Source organism: Brachionichthys hirsutus, unplaced genomic scaffold (assembly GCF_040956055.1).
Source record: "Brachionichthys hirsutus isolate HB-005 unplaced genomic scaffold, CSIRO-AGI_Bhir_v1 contig_851, whole genome shotgun sequence".
Classification (NCBI taxonomy): Eukaryota; Metazoa; Chordata; class Actinopteri; order Lophiiformes; family Brachionichthyidae; genus Brachionichthys; species Brachionichthys hirsutus.
Genome location: NW_027180330.1, coordinates 526,336 through 548,778, shown reverse-complemented (window position 1 = coordinate 548,778; position 22,443 = coordinate 526,336). Strand labels below are relative to the sequence as shown.

At 43.9% G+C, this 22,443-nt stretch overlaps 2 protein-coding genes across 2 annotated transcripts; one reads left to right on the top strand and one right to left on the bottom strand.

Moving 5' to 3' along the window:
- Positions 1-21,479, top strand: LOC137912948 (dedicator of cytokinesis protein 7-like). Its single transcript, XM_068757077.1, has 50 exons — positions 1-141; positions 1,861-1,948; positions 2,729-2,907; positions 3,103-3,171; positions 3,250-3,373; positions 3,598-3,810; positions 4,363-4,448; positions 4,568-4,634; positions 4,812-4,961; positions 5,070-5,150; positions 5,357-5,513; positions 5,616-5,746; positions 6,000-6,093; positions 6,497-6,659; positions 9,440-9,557; positions 10,132-10,202; positions 10,318-10,456; positions 10,552-10,653; positions 10,749-10,835; positions 11,102-11,333; positions 11,455-11,619; positions 11,741-11,913; positions 12,510-12,611; positions 12,945-13,031; positions 13,681-13,776; positions 13,872-14,012; positions 14,314-14,427; positions 14,539-14,709; positions 14,821-14,960; positions 15,143-15,312; positions 15,428-15,579; positions 15,893-16,075; positions 16,344-16,470; positions 16,588-16,672; positions 16,837-16,933; positions 17,040-17,174; positions 17,482-17,634; positions 17,790-17,948; positions 18,034-18,134; positions 18,206-18,398; positions 18,508-18,651; positions 18,765-18,896; positions 19,007-19,021; positions 19,477-19,602; positions 19,691-19,780; positions 19,865-20,101; positions 20,197-20,340; positions 20,504-20,610; positions 20,682-20,855; positions 21,423-21,479. The coding sequence occupies exons 1-50, from the start codon at positions 92-94 to the stop codon at positions 21,451-21,453; spliced, it is 6,345 nt and encodes a 2,114-aa protein (XP_068613178.1). The 5' UTR covers positions 1-91; the 3' UTR covers positions 21,454-21,479.
- Positions 7,631-8,823, bottom strand: LOC137912952 (angiopoietin-like protein 8). Its single transcript, XM_068757081.1, has 4 exons — positions 8,518-8,823; positions 7,943-8,092; positions 7,731-7,841; positions 7,631-7,648 (listed from the first exon to the last, which is right to left on the bottom strand). Exons 1-4 carry the CDS (start codon positions 8,821-8,823, stop codon positions 7,631-7,633), a joined length of 585 nt encoding a protein of 194 aa, XP_068613182.1.
- Positions 21,480-22,443: the final 964 nt, after the last annotated feature.

Genomic DNA, 22,443 nt, shown 5'->3' with positions numbered 1-22,443 from the left:
GGAAGCGCTCTGACGCGCCGCATCCCCGCTGTCGGACGAGGAGATTCCTTCCAGTTTCACTCGGGAGAGCTTCTTTAAATGGGGACAAGAAATGACAACTACGTCGAGTGAAAGGAGGGCGTTCGCTCACAAGATCAATCGGTGAGAGAGCGACAGAAGTTCTCGTTTGACAGACGGAGTTCGTGCCGCGCTAGTGGACGGAGGTAGCCTGTATGCTAGGAGGCATTACCCACAGTAAACATGGCTCTATGGACACATCTGCGTGCTCGTTTGAACTAAACATGCAAACACCGCAGCGTTCCGCGCTCAGTAAATGACCTCTGGCGCTTTGAAGAGTTGGCGGCTCGTTCTAAATGCGTTGTCGTACGTCTCACGATCGAGCTACTAAAGCCGTCAAGCTGAGGAATCGCGTGTTGACGGCTCGACTTTGAATATTAAAATGTAGAAAATAACCCCAAGTGGGCCAAATGGCATTCGGAAGTTTTGTTTGCGTTTGGATCAAACGCCTCGCAGCGTTATGGTTGCAGCCTGTCCCCACACGTCGTGAACTGCTTTCCCTCCTCGCACCACGCAGACCGCGGATACAGTAGCTCGTATTATACCAATTGAGTATTGATCAGATCCCTTGACAAATCCTAAATCCCTCTCCTATCTATCGACTCGATGAGTAACGCTATTTGCTACGATAGAGAGTCTTGCACATTCTCCAAGATGAAATGTGTTCTCTGTTCCATTTCCAAGGAAACGGACTGCAGCTCCAGTCATGTGAGAAAGTAAACAGGAAGTTAGTCTTATCCTCAAAGTAAATATTAGTTTCGATCTAGTGAGAATCATGTTAAAGTCCGTTTTGTGGTTAATGTGAACATCGGACAAAGCTCCATCTCTATCCGTTGATCATGAATATCGTCTTTGGTTGTGCTGATCAGCATCGTATAACGCTGTCGGCAGCCACCGCGTTCCAAAAGTGTGGTCTTTCCTCTCCTTGGCTGGACCCTCCCCATTGTTCGGTGCCGGATGCAGGAAAGGGTGGAAAGGGACGTTCTCGTCGTTACCCTCGCTGTCGATAGGTTTCCTTTCCTTCCTGTTTTAAATTTCAGCAGGAATGTTTTCCACGTCTTTTGAGGATACAGGCCTTATTTTAACAAACAGCTATGTAATCATCATGGATTGTGAGACGATGAAGCATCTGTGCATCTGAGAGAAACGGACACTGACATCATAGAGCAGCAGCTGCCGGCCGTCTCTGAGAGGATTGTTTTTTTTTTTTTTCCTCTCATGGCTTTGCTTCTCTTTGAGCATCCCATTTGCTGTTCGTTCATGAAGGCCAGCGACGGAGCTCTGGCTCCATGCCTATTCCCCGTCGCAGCCTTGCCACCTCTCTGAGAACCTGCTTGAGTCCCGACCCACGACAGCTGCTGGGTTTCAGCATTAACAACCAGAAACCAAAAGCTCTGTGATGGGAAGCCAAGCAAATGCACAGAGTCAGTGAGGAGGGGGGGGGGGGGGGGGGGGGGCTCATTAGTGATTAAACACAGAATCAAAAATAATAATAATTGGCATCAATGTGAGATTTTAATTTAGAAAGTTTTTTTTTTTTAAATGCCGTATTCTCAAGCGCTGCAGAACAAATAATTTAGGCCTGTAATCTTTGGCAGCGTGTTTGAATTCTTGTTTGCTTAGTGTGTAGTATTCATAACATGATAACGTGCCGTGTGCCAGTCCTATTAATCACTATTCTATTTATCTGGAACAACTCCTCTTCTGGATTTATTGTTGTTTTTGCAGCATGCCTTTAAAATTGTGCCCGTCTCGCTTTGACTAGAGGACTGATTTATTTTTGCTTTTATTTCTCTTTCTCAGGACGGTAGCTTCAGAGGTCAGAAAGCAAGTGTCCAGAGACTATGGCTCGCCTCAGCTGACAAAGAAACGAGGAGGTGCACACCACCCTGTGAGTCACCCTGTGTTTAACTTGCCAGAGTTTGAAGATGGCAGGTCGAAAGCATGCACTTCAGTCCGTGTCTCCAGAACGCGATGGGAGTTGCTTCGTGAATTATACTTAAGGTGACATTCAACACGTGGGAACCAGATGAGCGCCATTAGTGTTTGCAGCAGGAATGAGGGGAGGTGAAATATGATATACTTGTTCTCATTTGTATGGTTTCAGCTATGAACCAGAGATCCCAGAAACCCTCTGCCTGTACCGGCATAGGGTTATGTTTGGATGGAGTTAGGTATTAGTCTTTAAGCTGAATTACCAGACCAGTAGGACCTGGTAATATTTCCTGGACAATGCCAGTAAGTCTGCGTTGAAGTGACGTCACAGGGACAAGCCTGCAAACGATTTTATTCATCAGACAAACGATGCTTTCATGCAGAGTGAGTGAAGCAATCATTATATTCTGCTGCTGGTGCATTTGAATCATGACTTCATGGATCAGATGCATGTTTCTGATTCAAATACAGGAGAATTTGTCCTCGCCTCACCTCGGCGGAGGGTAGTAACTAAACTGGTCAGAATCACCCAAATACAATTTCTTGTTCACGAGAAATGATTACTTGTGTCTTAAATTAGTTTGTTTTCCATTGTGATGTTAAATATCCTCCATGACTCTATCCTAACGGCGTCCCGTGTCCTCTCCGCTGCCGCTTCGATGTCCTTCTGATCAGATTAGGATCTCCCATTAAAGCCTTGTACGCTGGCACATAATGATCCGATGTTGATTGACAGATCCCACTGACAGAGGTGGTTGACCCGGTGGACTTTGAGGAGTATGTGACTAGTCACGCTCCTGGGGTGGAGCCAGGCCCCCTCAGACAGCTGATGGAGTTTCCCCAGGATGACCTGGAGCTCCTCCACGTGGACAAAGAATGTATTACACTGGAGCCCGCACTGCCTGAGGAGGAGGAGTGAGTCCCATCATAGCCATTATACTTTAACACGCATCTGTCATCTTGTCACTCCGCACAGATGGATTAATGCACCCTAATGCAGGTCAAACACCACTGTCGATAAAAGCTTTCTCCCTGCGGTGTGTCACAGAGACTTGTAACGCATTATTAAAAGCTTGCTTTGTTCACTTATTAATGCATTTGTCTTTGTAGCTCACTGGATCCCAGAGTGAGAGACGCCTTGGCAGTCTACACAGATGACTGGCTTGTCATTCAAAGGAGGCAAGTGTTGTCAGTTCGTGTTTTATCTATTGTTTAACAGTTATACATTTTAAAAGGAGCATTTATTTTTCCATGTAGATATCAGCGCTACAGTACCACATCTACCCCGCAAAACTCTGAGCGACAGAGGGAGAGGCAGCGAGGCCTTGTCAAACAGACCTTTGAACTTGACGACGTCGCTGCCGAGCGCCAGGATGACCAGGTAGCTGATGAAGAGTGACCTGGATGAAGGCGCGCCGAGAATAGCCAGCAAACAAAGCTTGTGTCTAGTTGTGATGGGGAAGGCAGTAAGAGCCAGTTGAATGTTGGAGAATTAGTCATGGATAAATGGACATACCGTGCCTATTTGTCATTATTCCGTTTCAATCATTGAACGGTAATAAGATAATTGAATCATCTCAGCTATCCATCTCGCTGTTGTCACAGGAAGAGGCAAAGCGGCAGTCGGTCGGCCTTGATGAGACTCCTCGGGGTAGCTGGGCCTCCAGTATCTTTGACCTGAAGAACTCTTCCCCGGATGTTCTCCTGCCGTCTGTGTTGGAGCGAACAGCTCCAGAGGACATGGACCGCCGCAATACCGAGGCACGCCAGCAGGGGCGCCACAGTGACCTGCTGGGCCTGTACCCTCCCCCAGATGAGGTTTGTCTTAAAGCACAGAACAGACCATGTCAAATTAAAGATAGAGCTAGTTTTAAACGGACCTGAATGTTACAGCTTGGCTGAGCAACAGAGCGCAACACTGAAATGAGCATGATCAGGATAAACGCTGATCTCTGTGACGGCGATGCTTTCATCTTCAGAGGGCTACACTAAAGGGCATTTTAAATTTGATGCATTATCTAATGTACTGATTGATCCCCCCCCCCCACACACACACACATCGACGCTTAACGCCATTAAGACTCCATCTATAGAGAGCAAAATTTGCTCAACGGTACCTTTTAACAGGAAGTGCTGATGATTGTGTTTGCCCTCCGTTCCGTCCAGAGATTCCCGCAAAGCATGTCGGTAACGTCTGCGAAACCAGCAGCTTCGAGAGAACCATTTGCTTTTCTTCCCTCGCTGTTCTCCTTTTCTCACTTGATCCTTCTTCCTTGTCTGTGTTCACGGCATCACTTTCTCTGCTCGGATGTTGCCATGGCGTCTGTGTAAATGTCGTGAGTTGTACGTGTTCCTTTTGTCTTTCGGTAGGATGAAGCAGTAGAGAGATGCTCTGCCATCGAAGTGCCTAAAGAACACTGTGGTCAGAGGATCATGGTCAAGTGTCTGTCTCTGAAGTGAGTAACATTTGGAATATAACAGCTGACATTTCTATGTTCCAGCCCTGATTCATTGTTAGCAATAATCCCGACACAGTCGATTTTTGACAGCTACTTCGAAACTTTCTGTTTTTCAGGTTTGAAATAGAAATCGAGCCAATATTTGGAACAATTGCTCTGTATGACGTCAAGGAAAAGAAAAAGGTAATCTTTGTTCCAGACTTTCGCTCTGAAATGCTGAGCTCATGGATAATTGAATTTCCCGTTTTCAAAAATGTCTAAGTGGTCTGGTGGCTGAGATCACTGAGTCAAACTAAATTAAAATCATTTCCTTTCCCTCCCTCTGCTGTTTGCCCTTTTTTCTCAATCTTCCACCACTAGATCTCAGAGAATTTCTACTTTGACTTGAACTCGGATCAGATGAAAGGACTGCTGAAACCCCACACACCTCACATAGCCATTTCTACACTGGCCCGATCTGCCATTTTCTCCATCACATACCCGTCCTCTGATATCTTCTTGGTCATTAAGGTACTGTTGTTGTTGTTTTCCTTTGATTTGAATGTAAATAAAGATCAAACTTGTGTGCGTGATTCAGAAAATACTTTAATGTGTTAAAACTGTGTGCTTTTAATCCAGCTTGAGAAAGTGCTTCAGCAGGGAGACATTGGAGAATGCTGTGAGCCCTATATGGTCATGAAAGAGTCCGATTCCTCCAAGGTAATGGGGCCAAAAATGTGTTTTAAGATGTTGCAATGCTCACGGCTGGCAGCCAGCATGCTCCTTTAATCTCAAATCCAAAAGCATGACTCAATACTGTACAGCCATCTTCAATATTTACCGTCTGTTGCACATCTGTTGGCTACAGCAGATATTTCTCTTACATCCTTTTCTCTTATCTCATCCCATCCACTCTGTGGGGTCAGCACAAGGAGAAGCTGGATAAGCTGCGTCTGCAGGCGGAGCAAGCATGCAGCCGCCTCGGCTGTTTCCGCATGCCTTTTGCCTGGACAGCCATTCACCTCCTCAACATCGTCAGCACTGTGGGGGGTCTGGACCGGTTGGACTCTGACTCAGACTCTGGTACTGCGGTCTTCAAAAGTAACATTAGTCGATCAGCAATTTATAGTCATGTACATACCTCTCTAACATTATATTATCGTATTCTATTTTTCTTCATGACAGAGCGAAAAAGTCATGGGACATGGAATGAGAGAAAGAAAAAGGCCTATGAACGGATGAGCGTGGGGGATGACATCTGTAACTTTGCCACTTTCCGCCCAGCGACGCTGACCGTCACCAACTTCTTCAAACAGGTCGGACTGTCTAGCGGTTAATGCTAATCACTCATTTCGTAATCGGTGTTGTTACTGTTATTGTAAATAAATCATTGTATGGTATTTGTTGTGGCCAGGGTACAAATGACTTTACTGGTAAAGATGAGAATCAAATAAATCATTTTAATTGCATGTCACTGATGAAACAAAGGAAACAACACAAATATGTATTTGTACCTGTACATGTTTTTTGTAATATCCATATAAAGTGTTTCTGTTTGTGTTCATGCAGGAGGGGGACAGACTAAGTGATGAAGACCTCTACAAGTTTTTGGCAGATATGCGCAGACCATCTTCTGTTCTGCGACGTCTGAGGCCTGTCACAGGTAAACATGATACTCGCGTACTTGTGTCACTTTTATTCAAAGACATTTTGTTCTCGGGTTTTTCCATCAGCCATCTTATTTCCTCAGGAACGGCTGAATGTAATTTGATTCTGGCACAAATGTCCATTTGGATTTGTTCCTGGCCATATACTCAAGAATTAATATGCTAATTATGAGATGGCATCCAGACGTTAATGGTTGGATCAGCTTGCTCTAGATATTTACGAGTATGCCGGTATATTCAAAAATACATGTTGTACGTTTTTTGTTTGATTTCCTCGATGACAACTACATTTATTACATAAGTTTGGACTTAAATTACATAAACTGTGGCTATTGATTGCGTCTTATAATATCAAGTTGGTAAATGTAGTTTCTGTTTTTGACTTATTTTCCCACGCAGCTCAACTGAAGATTGACGTCTCTCCAGCTCCAGACTTGCCTCATTACTGTCTGTCACCAGAGCTTCTTCATGTGAAGCCTTACCCGGACCCACGCGTTCGTCCAACCAAAGAGGTCATGGAATTCCCTGCTCGCTACGTATACACACCATATACCAGCTATGGGTGAGTGCTCACCTGTCACACACACACTAGTGTTTAGACCTATGTTTTGATATGGGAAGATCCTTGATCTTGGTAGCAGTGTTGGGAACAGTACAGAAGTGTGGGCTTGTTAATACTTTTATTCAGGAGAAGGTGGGGAGCAATCTGGAGTTCTCTGAGTTTGCAGTTGAACGACCTGCTTTGGTGGCTCAATTTTTTGTGTGGATCAGGGGATCGAATTAAGTGGTGGTATCAAGACTCTAAAGTGTCTGGCTCATTAGAGGCCCTAAACGCAGAGCTGAAGGTCACAATTTGGATCGTAGCAAAGGTGCCTGGGGAGTTTCTGTGCTGGAGAAGAAAGTGCAGCAGGCAGGCCAGACTGTGCAAAGTCCCACTTAACCTTATAGGCAAATTGGAGTGGTCCAGTTGTGGGACACCAACTGTAATGAGCAGCAACCTCTCCAGGTTGACAAGGTGATGCACTGAATCTGAAATATGACCTATTGAACAAATCTACATTGAGCCATTCATTGCACGCGTGATATGTTTGTTTGACTATTGATTTTCTTTCTGCTTCAACTTAAAACTGACATTTTGAGCAAATATGAAAGTAGGCCACTGAATTGCAAATTTAGTCATATTTTAATTCATATTATTGTATAAAATATTGTACAAAAAAGTATTATCTTGTTTTTAAACAAAAAAACAAGAATTTAAATCATATGTACATGTATACACAGTACATTACAGTTGAACAAAGTAGAGACACAAAACTGTTCCTTGAGAAACTGAAAAAATATTATTACTAATATGTGATTAGAATTGTAGTCCATGGGCAGGTTTGGGTCCTGACGTGGAATGGTTTTGGAACCAATGATCTGCGGCATACAGAGCAGGCTCAGAAGGGAGTGCGATGGAGCTACAGAGTATGGATCTTTATCTCATTCAGACCTCTGTTGAAAGGAGACTTCAGCGGTGAACCGTAAAGATGCCTATGCCACACCTTCACTCTGCCAAGCAGGAAATAAGGGTGTTAATTTTATTGTCTAAAAACATCACAAGTTTCAAACATGTTTTGAACAAGTGATTTACCATATTCTGCAGTTTGGTGAGTTGATTGCTCTGAGTTTCAATATTTTCTTTATGGAACTGGACCAAATGCTGCAAACCCTTCAGGACATCCGAGTGCTCCTGGGCTCGCTCCTAAAAGCAGGAATAAAGACAAACGTAAAGCTGCACGATGCCTTCGCTGTTTCTTCTGTCTTGCAGTTGTAACTCTAGAGAAGTTTTTATCTTCCTCTCACCTGCAGCTCTTTTACGCTAGTGGGTACGGAGTTGTTGAGATACATTTCCAACCTCTCCATTTTCATCTTCAGCTCCTCATCCTCCTGTTCCAGAATAGCCATCTGGTCTTTCATTGTCTTTGTTTGAGCCCATTGCTCAGTCAAGTGTTCCTGTGAAGAGCATTGGTCCATATTATACGCTTCCTGTGGCATTTTTATGACCTGTAGTTTAATGCGCTCAGCAAAATCAATAAAAGAAAAATCAGATGGTGATTATGTGTCACACAAAAATAAATGAATTCCCCAGGAACGGTTACATAAATGTAGAGATTTTGAATTGTTATGGTGTTGCACATTTTTGCGAATCGCCAAAGACCTGCTTTATTTCGTCTGTTTTCCGTTATTTTCTCTCGAGAACCGAGAATCACTGACCGTAAATCTGATGGGGACTTTAGATTCTTAACAAACTGTGCGTGCTGTTGATGTTGTGTCTGCTAGATCTGTCCTTTGATTGTAATGTCGGTTATCTCTCGTGTAATTGTACCACCATTCGGCAGCATATGAGGCTTGTTGGTTCGCATTTTGAGTTTCCTTACCTGCAGCAGCTGTATAACTTCTTTCATCTGTTTCTCCACTTCTGCAGCCTGCTCCGTCTCCCGCTCCAGATTTTGCAGAGTTGCCTCGTGATTCTTCACAGCCTGTCTGATTTTAGCTAACTTAGCCTCTGTGGTTTCATAAATATGGTTCAGGGATTCGCTGAACTGTAAGACCCCAAATATGAGCAGGTTTATTTCTTCCTGTGTTGAAAACTTGTCTTCTATCTTGAGCGGCTTCCAGACCGGACCTGCGTGGACCGCTCTCAATCCTCCGGCCAAAAAAAGCAGACAGAGCCCCCGGATCATTTTTTACAAAAAAGCAGTCCTGTTGAATGCGCAGAATCATCGATAAAACCTGCGAAGACAGCATTTCCCAACTATCTGATAGATAATGAATTTGGAAAGGGGGCAGGGCGCTTTATATTCGAAGTTTACATGCAATACCGTGGTAAAATATTAGCTTGGCTGTGGTTCGATGACGGCTCCTGTCTGCGGCCTTCGTCTCATTGACCTTGCCTTGAGATTCTAAATTTGTAATTTAGGTCACGAACATGTTTGACATGCAACATCGGTAGCCCTCTTGTTTGTTTCAGAAAATGGATGCGAGCGCGGCAGTCAACATTGTAAATGTTTGTCAAAGATATTTTCCTGTGGCTAAGTGGCTAAAATCAGCTGTCCCAAAATATGGACAACCTTTACCTCTAGTATTTGCCTTTGAGTTAAGGTGACTTTTTCTAGGCGAAGCCAAAAGGGGGTTAAACTCGTTCAGAGCTTTACTTTTCTGAGTATCGACTTTTGTTGGTAGGTTAGAAGTGTGATGTTGTTGACAACAAAACAAGCTGAAACTGTGTTTTGGAATAAATTCTCTCCTCTGTCATGTTTCTCTTTTTCTAATTCTCTTCCTTTGCCATTTTGCCTTTAGAAACTTGCTCTATGTTTACCCACAAAGCCTGAACTTCAGCAGTCGTCAGGGCTCGGTGAGGAACATTGCTGTGAAGGTTCAGTTCATGGCAGGAGAGGACGCCAGCCAGGCTTTGCCGGTGAGTCACAGCAACAGGTAATGATGATAATGAGCGACACGATCGCAATGCTCTTCAGAAAATTAAATTACAGCCACAGAAAACAGCCCAAGGCAGTGAAATACTGCAACCACAATCTATTCTTGGAAGAGTGAATGCTTTATTTTAAACAGAGTAGAAAGAAAAGTATAGTTGCTTAATACAGTTTTCTTCAGATAGTTGGGGCATAAAGGTTTTCAAAACATCTGGAGAAACCTCTCAAACCACTTTACCTTTTCTCATTTGCTGTTCTCATGCTTGATGTATTCAAAAGGCAAAAACACATCTGCTGTAATGCCATTAAATACACTGTTTGAGTACTGCAAGCTTTTTACAGCTACTTTCCAAGTCTTCGCCCGTGTTATCGTCATTCACGATGTTGAAATTCATTTAAAGTAGGCTCAGCGTAAAGTGTTTTGCTTTTAAAATATTTGTATTGTCTTTCACAAACGGTGAAAGTATGCGTTTCATTTGCAAAGTGATTAAACGTTTTTCCATCCAAGGTGAAATTCTGAAAGTGATGGAACAACAATATTTTTTTGCTCTGCTTGACCAGGTCATCTTTGGGAAGTCGAGTTGCGCTGAGTTCGTGAATGAGGCCTACAGTCCCGTTATCTACCACAACAAGTAAGGCTCCGTTTCCTACGAATCCTCGCTATTGACCATCTCATGGAGTCGCTCCAACTGTTATCCTTTGAGCATTACCTTTCCTTAAATGTTGTGTTTAACCCTCGCCCTTAAGGTCTCCTGAGTTCTATGAGGAGATGAAGATGAAGATTCCAGCTAATCTGACAGACAACCACCACCTGCTGTTCACCTTCTACCACATCAGCTGCCAGCCCAAGCAGAACACTCCTCTGGAGAGCCCCGTGGGCTACACCGTGAGTCAATACTCCCACACACTCACTTGTTTGATAGTTTCTTCTGTTGTCTCGCCATGGGTGCGAGGGTTGTGTGTCTTTCTTTCTGCCTTCAGTGGATCCCCCTGATGCAGCACGGCAGACTACGCACCGGTTCTTTCAGCTTGCCCGTCTCCGTGGAAAAACTTCCGCCGAGCTACTCCGTGCTCACTCCTGACGTGAGTGTGTTTTTAGTGTGTCCGTTTGCTCAGCAAATTACCTGCTCCTTTACGATGTGGTTGAGTGTCAAATGACTGATTTCACTCCGTCGCAGGTTCAGCTCCCAGGCATGAAGTGGGTGGATAATCACAAAGCGGTGTTCAATGTTGAAGTGACAGCGGTCTCCTCGGTTCACACGCAGGTACACAAATCTACTCCTCCTACTTTCAAAAGCCCTGTGGCATAACTAAAAAGCAGGGTTTTTTTCACACAACTAAGCACCAAAATAGTGCCTTTTGCAATTAGGGATTTTTTAGTTTCCATGGTTACAAGGTAATCTCAAGTTAATGGGTGTTGATTTCAATTATGCTTCCACACAACAATCAAGCGCTGAAGTAAAGGTAGGCATATTACCTGCAAGAGATATTGGTGCTCAAATAATACTTCATATTTATTCTGAAACTCCAGGATCCCCACTTGGACAGGTTCTTCACTCTAGTGTATGTTCTGGAGGAGTATTCCTTCCCCTTCCGCCTGAAGGACGTCATCATCACCGAGGCAAACATGGAGGGCGAGCTGAAGGCCAGCGTCGCTGCGTTGAGGGGGGCTCTGCTGGATACCTGTGTCCGGTTTCTGCACCAGCTGCTCAACAAGCTCATTCAGCTCATTGTTTATCCACCGGTGATTGCTGGACAAATCGGTAAGTGAATTCTGAAGGATCAAAACTATATCAATAGATGTTGATTAGCATTTACAGTTGTTGATCATTAGGGCAACTAATCCAGCTGAACTCATTATGCCTCGTGTCTTCCTGCCCTCAGTGAACCTTGGTCGGACTGCCTTTGAAGCTATGTCTTTATTGATCAACCAAATCCACAAGAATTTGGAAGGAAACCATGATCAACATGGCCGCAACACTCTTTTGGCGTCCTACATCCACTACTGCTTCCGTCTGCCAACTGCCGAGCCCGTGGTGCCGCAGACAGGTGAGAGTCCACCAGCCTCTACCTGAGAGGCCGAGCCTTCCATTGGGCTGTTGGCCGTCCTTCGATTGAGCGAGTGACTGTTGATGAGTTAACATCACTAATGTGACCTCTCCATTTGAAGCTGGTGCACACTCCTACGAGATGCCTTTACAATATGCCACCTTATCGAGAGCAACAGCCCGCCCAAGCAGCCTGCTCTTATCCCGATCCAAGAGCATAAGCAACTCCAACCCAGACCTGGCAACCACACCGGTTTCTCCTGATGAGGAGGTGCAGAGGATCATGGGGAGCAAGGTGAGTGGAGTCTTCTCTTGAGAGAGCTGTACAACTAATATTCTTGTAGTTCGGGGAATTTGAAAGTGATTATAGATTCCGCTCTGTAATAGAGACAGCGATAGAGCGAACTTTGTTAATTACTCGGGGAACATTCCCGCAATGATTCCCAAACATCTTCTGCTCCATTTTAATTTGCAGTGAGTAGAAAAGAAAGACCAGAATAAAATAAGTTGTTAAGTTTTGTTTGTTTTTCAGCCCTCTTGTGTCATGCTCCTATACTTTCTGTTTCTCTAGTATCAGGCTTTTGATAGCTTTCTCAGCCAACTGTAAACCAAGGTTGACTGAGAGCTCTACCAACAGTTAAGCATTTTGCTGTGTGTGTGTTTTTTTTTTTTTTAGCCTTTTTTCTTTCCTATGTCACCTCGACCTCCCTCCTTTGGTCTCCCTTCTCTGCCTTTCTTTGTTCTACAACTCCAATAGCTGATTTTTGGTTCAACCCACATTTGACTTTCAGATAATCTTGTGATTTAATTACAGGTAGCCTCCCTACTCACTGTGCCCTTGCCTCTTGCCATTCTTTGTTTGTGTGTTTTGTCTCTGGTGGCTTATGGTAGGGCATTGATCGCTCCCATTCCTGGGTAAACTCTGCTTATGCCCCCGGGGGTTCCAGATCTGTGTTCCGCCGGAACCCAAACTCCAGCTGTGAGCTCAAGCAGGTGCCAAATCCCTCCTCCTAATCAGCTGCACACTCTCACCACTTCCATCCTGAACCGTCTCTAATCACCTCAATCTCACACTTTCGACCTGTCATACCTTTTTAGCCACAAAAAAACACCTTTTCTGTCTTTTGCCATTCATCCTCTCATTGACAAGTAACTGACCGTCTCTTTCAAGAGACGTAATCTCTGCCTGGCGCTCCTCAGCTCTGTTCCTGCCATGTGCTCATCATAGAGACTTCTCTGGGCATCATCCGTCCACTTCCATTCACCCATTTTCTCATTCATTTGCTCTCATCTCTGTGTGTTCACCTCACCGTCACTCCATGTCAGGCAAACGACCGCACCTGCAATCGCATGTCTGCCTACCTGGACAGCGTGGCCTTGTTTTCAGTTCCCACAAGGCAGATTGCAAAGAAGGTAAAACTGACACTTACTGTAACATGTAAAAGTGACATTCTTCATGGTAAACTAACCCCTTTTAAACTTCGAATGTCATGAACATTCTTCACAAGTCATGCCATTTTAACAGCTAACAGACTCGGTACTCTATTAATTGGGTTCGTCAATGAATTCATGAATCTTTTGTGTTGACTGCTCCACAATAAATTTATTTAAATTTGCTTTTATATTGTCTTACACAATTATATTATATATAAGCACTTGCACTCGTTTGAACAAACACATGTAACAAATTTGTTATTTTACAACGTCAAATTCAGAAATATGTAAAATAAGAAACAAGTGTTGCTCCCTGATGGTTGCAACAAACAAGTTAGGTAGGAGGGATAGGAAAGAGTGTGACCGTTGAGGGGGCTCAGAGTAAACCTGTTTGAATCATTCCACATAAATTAACACCGTTTTTGAAAAAGGGCCTCTTCAAAATGTGTCCACATTCACAAGCAAGCATGGAGCAAAGTATTATCATTTTAACATATCATTGTTCAGAGTATATCACTACATTGGTGCAGAAGCACCTCACGAAACCGCAGTTAAACATCTTCCCAGCATTTGTGCAATCTGAGCTGTTTCCTCTTCTAAGCTTAGCTTTGCTCCGTTTTCCGTGCAGCTGCTCCACGAGGAGCTGGCGTTGCAGTGGGTGGTTAGCACCAGCGTTGTGAGGGAAGCGGCGCTGCAGCAGGCCTGGTTTTTCTTCCAGCTAATGGTTTGTATGCTTTTCAAACCCATTTCCAAAACAAAATTAGGCATCAAAATGCTTTTCTATAACGGACTACTTTTTATTATGTGCCACCTGACCAGACAAAGAGCATGGCCCACCACTTGTTCCTGACATCAAAACTGGACACTCCTCGCCGCCAGCGTTTCCCGGACCGCTTTGTGGACGACATCGCTGCGCTTTTGTGTGCCATCAGTGCAGACATAGCCAGTCGATACCACAAGGTACACAAACAACAAAGCTACACTGCTAGTAATTCAGGATGCTAGCCGCTGGAAGTTTATTTGTTATTTTTATGAATAAACTAATCTGTAATTAGTGATGAAGGTAGTTGTTCAATTCGAAATTTGCCCAATCATCGCTTGCTATTTTTTAAATCACTGATTTGAGTACAAAATGTACAATCACCAGAACATCATCTGGGTTTCTTCTTTTAATTTCTGGCTTGCTGTTTTGTAATGATATAAAAATGTTGATTTTGCTCATTTCGTTCCTCTCTTTTTTCCGTATAACTATCCTTTCAAGGACGTGGAGCTTGTGGAGAGGTTGAATAGCAGTCTCGCGTTCTTCCTCAATGACCTGCTGTCTCTCATGGACAGGGGTTTTGTGTTCAACCTCATCCGCTCTTACTACAAACAGGTAACTCCTGTCTCTCCTCTGTATTCCATTCATATCTAACTATTTAAAGCCCCATGCTCTCATGCATGTTTCAAAACTGCCTTCAATGGCTCAAACAAACGTGTTTAACAGATTGCCAACAAGCTTCACACGGCACAGAACCCCAGCTCTCTGAATGCCCTGAGGATGGACTTCACTCGTATCGTCTGCAGTCATGAGCACTATGTCATCCTCAACTTGCCGTGTTCCACTCTCAGCCCTCCATCCTCGCCCTCCCCCTCCACCTCCTCCACCACCTCGCAGGTACTGGAGCAGGCTTAGAATTGTATACGGCTGATTTACATTGCTATAGTGTCGTTTTCATATTACTCCTGTCCTTTGACTCATCTTCACTGTCCAACCTGTTGTCCACAGAGTTCAGTGTTTTCCAGCATCGTGCAAGACCAGGGTGTGGCGACCATGTTTGAGCTCTCTGTCCCTTTTCGTCAGCAGCATTTCCTGTCTGGCTTGTTGCTTAGCGAGCTGTCTCTCATTCTTGATCCTGATGGGGAAGGGTAGGCTCTCAATATTTCATATATGAGAAGCCGACTTGTCATTTGGTGTCCCCATAGTACAACAAATTTAGCAATTAAAGGAAAAGCAGTATGTTTTTAATTGAATGAGGACAGAAACAAACAATGTACTGGTATGTATATATATATATATGATACTGTACTTGTATTTTTTTTGCCTACAGGCTTTTCTTTCTCCATAAAAAGGCCATTAGTGCCATTCACTCCCTGCTATGCAGCCATGATGCAGACCCTCGCTACACTGATGCTCAAGTCAGAGCCCACGTAGCTCAGCTCTACCTGCCCCTTATCACCATCGTCATGGAGACGCTGCATCAGCTCCACGATTTCTCTGGTCAGCCCATGGCTACTAATATTGTTGCAGCTGTTCACTTCCCACAGACGGCTATTTCTTTTGCACAACATTTTATTTCCAATGTTCTTGCACCTCAGAAACTTTTTCTTTGCAGACTCCTCACCCACTCGAGTCCGCCATGCGTCAGCCCACGTTGACGATGCTGACCCAGACAGTGGCAACCATATAAGTCAGTCTGTTGCCATGGCAATCGCCGGCTCCCCTTTGCCCCATACCAAAGCCAGCCCATTTCCGCTGCCCACAGTGGTGAGTGATAGCAGCTGGGGTCGGGGGTGTTCCCCCAGCCTCCAAAGACTGACCAGACATAAATCGGCCTCAGTATGGGAGGAGGCTCCCTCCGTTTGAGGGACGATCACTCTGCCCTTTCTGTAACTCCTTACAAACACTCATTTAACTAGCATTTGCATTCCTTCCCATGTTGCTGCCGTTCTTCTCTGAAGTGCTCCTTCATGACTGTAGATGGCTCTGTGTCCCTTTCCTTCGCATCAATGCGTAAACAACCGTTTTGTGATGAAGCAGATTAAGACTGCCACTGAGTGTGTATGTTTTTCTTCTGCAGCCCGGGCGCCAGTCCAGCTCTCTGTCTGCCGAGTGCAGTAGGACTCTACTGGTTTGTTTCCTGTGGGTGCTGAAGAATGCAGACGCCACTCTCCTGGAGCGCTGGGTGTCTGATTTGTCTGTTCTGCAAATCAACCGCCTGCTGGATTTGCTGCATCTCTGTGTCTCCTGCTTTGAATACAAGGCACTAAAACCACACTCTGCTATGACAGTCCTTTATCACTCTGATAGGATCAAAAACAAAATGCAGTTGTTTAATTTAGACATGACAAGGCAATGGTATCTTTGTGAGAAACATGTCCTCTTATCAATCCTTCAGCATACTGTACTTTTGCTTTTCCGCAGTAGTTCAGCATACTATACCATTTCTTTGTAGTTGTATTTTTCTTAAGTGCTTGTGTGCATTTTTGTTTAATAAATAACTTTAGTTCTCTGTCTTTTGATGGTTGTAGGGAAAAAAGGCTCTGGAGAGGATCAACAGCCTAACATTCAAAAAGTCACAGGACATGAAGGCGCGACTGGAGGAGGCTATTCTGGGGACCATTGGGGCTCGCCAGGAGATGGTCCGTCGCTGCAGGGGTACATAGAATGAGAGCAGTGTGTGTGTGTGTGTGTGTGTGTGTGTGTGTGTGTGTGTTTGTTTGAGGTGATCATTCATTTGGACTCATGGAATTTGTAATTTGCTTGCTTTTCCAGAAAGGAGTCCCTATGGCAGCCAGGAGAATGTTAGATGGAGAAAGAATGTCACTCACTGGAGACAAAATGCAGACAGAGTTGACAAGTGTGTTTGTTTGTTTTTGCATTTTTTAGATCTTGAATTGTCAAGTTTGCATCATGCATACAACATAGTAACTTGAATTGAATCCATTAATATGTTGTAATAAGCTATCGCCTCATTTGTGTTTAAATTATGAACTAAAACCGGCTCTTGTGAAAACATCACAGGACTAAAGCTGAGATGGAGCAGGAGTCTGTGGTGGATGGAAACTTGGCTACTGAGGCTTCTCTGATTGTACTGGACACACTGGAAATTATAGTCAAGGTAAAACAATGAGTTAAACAAACACTGTTCACACACAGTATCGCACACTTTTTCAATGATTATTGATGATTACTTTTTTTTTTTTGACATGTGTGTCCTTCGCCAGACTGTGGTGGCATCTGAGCTGAAGGAGAGTGTTCTGGGTGGAGTCCTGCGAGTCCTCCTCCACAGCATGGCTGGAAACCAGAGCGCCCTCTTCCTGCAGCACTGCTTCACTACACAAAGGGCTCTGGTTTTCAAGGTATGTGATGTCATTTGCTGGTCCATGAGGAGCTGTTAGTTTATTTGTGCAGCTTGAAATTCTCATAGAAACTCAACATGTCATTTTTCTTCTTATTTATCACTATTACGAATGAAACCTCCTGAATTATTTTTGTGCTTTTCAGGAAAAACTAGCAACCAAAAAATTTTTAAATTTATATTTAGTCGGTCTTTACACCACATGTAGTGGATATTCCTATGAAGGCCTTGACTTTTAAAGAAACAAGTAGTCAATCGTTAGATATTTGTGTATGGAGTATACAAAACAAGAGTGTCTGTGAATGTAGTTCCCAGAGATGCTTTTTGAAGAGGACACGGAGCTTTGTGCTGACCTGTGCCTGCGTCTCCTGCGTCACTGCAGCAGTTGTGTTGGTTCTGTGAGAAGCCACGCCTCAGCTTCTCTTTACCTGCTCATGAGACAGAACTTTGAGATTGGCAATGTAAGTCTTACCAATGTCTTTATGTTCATTTAAATATTTTATTCACATTATGAGCAGGGACAAAAAAAAAAAACGTGGATGTATATGCATATGAGATGTCTGAGAAATTCACACTATTGCGAGTGAAGCCCGTCTTAATTATTTCCTTGGACCAGAACTTTGCTCGAGTGAAAATGCAGGTTACCATGTCCCTGTCATCCTTGGTGGGAATGTCACAAAACTTCAATGAAGAGCACCTGCGACACTCACTCAAGACGATCCTGACGTATGCTGAAGAGGATGTTGACCTGCGTGACACTCCCTTCCCAGAGCAGGTAGAAACCAACCTCTGTCTCATCACAACCTGCTGGAATGCATAAAACCTGACTAACGCGCTGTGTCGCTCTTTTGAACAATCAGGTCCAAGATCTGGTGTTCAACTTGCACATGATTCTCACTGACACTGTTAAAATGAAAGAGCATCAGCACGATCCAGAGATGCTCATTGACCTGATGTACAGGTACTGTGATGCATATTAATAATCCTCACGTAAAACCAAAAAAGGTTGCAAGAATGCTCTCCTTTCTCCAGGATTGCAAAGGGCTACCAGAACTCGCCTGATCTGCGACTGACATGGCTCCAGAACATGGCAGGAAAGCACTGCGAGAGAGGAAACCATGCTGAAGCTGCCCAGTGTCTGGTCCACGGTGCAGCACTGGTGGCAGAATACCTGAACATGCTGGAGGATTGCCGCTACCTGCCAATTGGTTGTGTCACGTTCCAGGTCAGGGCCACTGTATCATTTGGTGACTCATTATATGGGAGGCAGAACGAAAGCTGGATGTTGGACTGAAAATTCTAACTTTGCTCCGACTCATCTGTTTATCCCTCAGAATATTTCATCCAATGCATTGGAGGAGTCTGCTGTTTCCGATGACGTCTTGTCTCCAGAGGAGGAAGGGATTTGTGCTGGGAAGTACTTCAGCGAGTCTGGCCTTGTGGGCCTCCTGGAGCAAGCAGCTGCCTCTTTTAACATGGTAGGACGCACTTTCTCCGACCACATGGTGGTCTGCTAACGCAGCAGAAGGTTGCAGCGGTCATGTGATCTGGTGGTTTGTATAAAACTGGCTCTCTGGTGCTCTGACTCCAGGCTGCTATGTATGAAGCCATAAATGAAGTGTATAAGATTCTGCTGCCCATCCATGAAGCCAACAGAGATTTCAAAAAACTTGCTGCTGTCCACGGGAAGCTGCAAGATGCCTTCAACAAAGTCTACAACCAAGTGAGTTTGCACGAGTAACCAGCTAATAACTGCACTGATAGTGTTCTAAATCAATTATCCTGGATTCCTCCTCATGCATCTTTTTTTTCTTTTTTTTTTTACTTTTCCAGAGTTCAGGATGGGAGGTAACAATTTTATTTCTCATAGTACATTAATGTTAATCTAATTCAGCAACTCTTTTATATTGTAATAATATATTCTCATTCTCCTCTTCCCTCTGGTCTTAATATTTCTGGTGAGTATTACTACTACACTATTTGCTCTTGTACTACAAAATATCCTATCTGTATATATTAATAAGATACTCTTTGTTTTAGCATAGCGATCCTTCATGCTTACCTAGTCGTCACATAAAATATTGGAGAAAAGCAGAACATTTTAAAATATGTTTGAACAATGAAACCATGCTCTGCATGAATCTTATTTCTAGAAATCTAGGCAATTTCTCGAGTCAAAACCGTCTTATTTTTCTTTTATCAATGTAAAATAAGTCACATAACCTGCATGGTTGCAGAAATTAATTATCTGAATTTCTACACTCTTCTGTCATCTGATCTGTTCATTCTTCCTCAGTGTTCAGCGAATGTTTGGGACCTACTTTCGGGTGGGCTTCTACGGCTGCCGGTTCGGGGACCTGGATGAACAGGAGTTTGTCTACAAGGAACCATCAATCACCAAGCTGGCCGAGATCTCCCATAGACTTGAGGCATGCTGGCTGGTCATAGCACCAATAAAGGTGTCGGTAGTGGTTTATGAGCAACACATTTCTGAAGATGAATCTCTTCGCTCCTCAGGAGTTCTACTCATTGAAGTTTGGAGATGGTGCAATTGAAATTATCAAGGACTCCAACCCAGTGGACAAAAATAAACTAGATCCCAACAAGGTGGCGTGAAGTATACATGCTGTATGTGACTGATCATATCTAAGCTTAGATAGGATTGTGTTGCTGAGCTGGTTGTTGTTTCAGGCCTACCTCCAGATCACTTACGCCGAGCCTTTCTTCGACACGTATGAGCTGAAGGAAAGAGTCACCTATTTCGACAAGAACTACAACCTGCGTACCTTCATGTATTGCACTCCGTTCACTCTGGATGGACGAGCCCACGGCGACTTGATTGAGCAGTACAAACGCAAAACCATCCTTACAACATCTCATGCCTTCCCTTACATAAAGACGCGCATCAATGTTATCCACAAGGAAGAGGTGGGCGTCTGTTGCGGAGTGGGGTTCAAACAGTTCCTGTATGACTAGGGCATGTAGAGAGCTAACAGCTACTTTGAATGTCTTTGGTTCTCCAGATAATTCTTGTTCCGATAGAGGTAGCCATTGAGGACATGCAGAAGAAGACTCAGGAGCTCGCCTTTGCTACCAGTCAAGATCCTGCGGATTCCAAGATGCTGCAGATGGTGCTGCAGGGCTGTGTGGGAACCACTGTCAACCAGGTGCTTGTTGTTCTACATGCCTCTGATGATGCATCATCAGAAGCCTCAAGCGCCTGTGGAATAGGAATCTTATCCTAAGGGGGTGAAACATCTGTGTCAGTGTTTTAAGTTGTGACAGACATTCCTTGCCGTATAACTTAACAGTGTCTGCCCCCCCTCATAGGGCCCCCTTGAAGTGGCACAGGTCTTTCTCTCAGACATTCCTGATGATCCAAAGCTGTTTCGCCATCACAACAAACTACGCCTCTGTTTTAAAGACTTCACCAAGAGGTGATGACACAGACGCAGACTGCTGTGTGAGTAAATAAAACAAAATCCCATCTCCCTGTGTCTTCATGCAGGTGTGAGGACGCCCTGAGGAAAAACAAAGCCCTGATTGGACCGGATCAGAAAGAGTACCACAGAGAGCTGGAGAGGAACTATAATAAATTAAAAGAAGCTCTGGGTCCTCTCATCAACCGCAAGATCCCTCAGCTGTACAGAACCCTGGCAGCTCCGACTACGCAAACACAACGGTAACATGAGACATTACATACACACACACACACGCCTACGCATAGAAACGCTCAAAATGATCTCATGCTCGTACCGTCAAAGCAACATAAAACCAAACTTTATGACACTCCAGGCCCGAGGCTTAAACATCTCGTTAGTCACAATGAGAGGAAGAAGACTCAAAATCTCGTGTTCTTGCTCACGTTTTTATATTCATTTACAAAAGTGAAATGGAGCTCCAGAAGTCGTGGCTTGTTAGACCATAAAGACTATCATTGTAAGTTTTTTTTTCTTTCTGTTTGGTATGAGGGTATGAGATATGCTTATGGTATGAGGGCTGAAGGCAGCTGGTTCATAATCAAACACAGACTTACAGCACCTGCCAGAACTATGCTTTGATACTGAAATGCATATGCATTTTTAAGAAGATCTGTCTTCAATACTTAAACTAAATGCAAATGTATATAAAAAAATTTAGTGCATCAGCATTTTACCATAATTCTGTGTTGGCACTCCTCACTTATTTTTGCAGATTTACCCAAGTAAGCCAAACACTCAGTCTTTATCGTCTTGCTTTTCTCTCACAGGAACTCCTTCAGTAGATCTAGTCTCCGCTAAGTGGACTCCTGAGGAATAAACTGGATAACAACTCAGAATGAGAGCTTTAGAAGTTTGCTTCATCCCGTCCGTTACCCCTCCCCCAGCGTATCGCACACCAACTGTCGCAAGCAAACATCCTCGTCTTCTTCCTGCTCCATTTTACCCTCCTGCCTCCTCCTGACCACCCAGTCATGCCATAATCCCCCAACATTTCCACCACATACATGTAAATACACACACACACACTTGCCACCCTGCTGAAGCATCTCTCCCCCCATCAACACCACTCTCACACCTCTGTAGGAGAAAACTTCAGCTGTTTATACTGGAAGGTTATCTGAACTGTAAACATCTTCATTTGGAGCGAGACTCAGACGTGTCAGAGTCTTAAACCAAAGGTAAACCAGAAGAAGAAGAATCCTCTTAGTAATCTCTCAAAGCTTGATCTAGTTTTATCTTTTTATATGTCTGGAGCCGACAAACATTTTTTTTTATCCAAATAATTTTTGTGGTTTTTTGCTGGTGCATCTGTTTGCCTACTTGCTGCAAGCGTTGGATTTTGGAGAGGCATTAAATTGTCTGTTTTGTGTCTCAGCCTTATTTAAATTGTGAGATTTTTTATTTTTTTTTACTGTGTCTGGGAGTAGTCACTGCCAGTTGGTTTGTAGATAGTCCCGGGGAGTTTTCTCATTTGTTATCAACTGACCAAATAACTGGCATTCCTTCTTTTTTATGTTGTCACAATAGGGCTGCCTATGACTTATGAGAATTTACTGCAGAGTAGAGGTGGGACCAATCTGTCCAATGTTAGGCCTGTAGTGGCGGTTTAAGAATTAAAGGGAATATTGTCGGGAGGGGAAGGCTGGATTGTATATTTAAATGTTTTATTTTTGTTTATTTTCTAACTGTGAAATTGTCTTGTAATGCACTGTAGTCACATCACATGTAATTATCAGAAGCACTGCCTTAAGCCAAGCTATGTTCCTGACCCACGCAAATCTGTTCCAA

Coding starts and splice junctions, on each gene's coding strand:
- LOC137912948 (XM_068757077.1), top strand. CDS start 92: ATGACAACTACGTCGAGTGAAAGGAGGGCGTTCGCTCACAAGATCAAT. Junction 14,428..14,538: donor TCCGCTCTTACTACAAACAG/GTAACTCCTGTC, acceptor CGTGTTTAACAG/ATTGCCAACAAGCTTCACAC. Junction 19,603..19,690: donor AGATCTCCCATAGACTTGAG/GCATGCTGGCTG, acceptor TTCGCTCCTCAG/GAGTTCTACTCATTGAAGTT.
- LOC137912952 (XM_068757081.1), bottom strand. CDS start 8,823: ATGATCCGGGGGCTCTGTCTGCTTTTTTTGGCCGGAGGATTGAGAGCG. Junction 8,093..8,517: donor AAGTTATACAGCTGCTGCAG/GTAAGGAAACTC, acceptor TGCTCTTCACAG/GAACACTTGACTGAGCAATG. Junction 7,842..7,942: donor CTAGCGTAAAAGAGCTGCAG/GTGAGAGGAAGA, acceptor TCCTGCTTTTAG/GAGCGAGCCCAGGAGCACTC.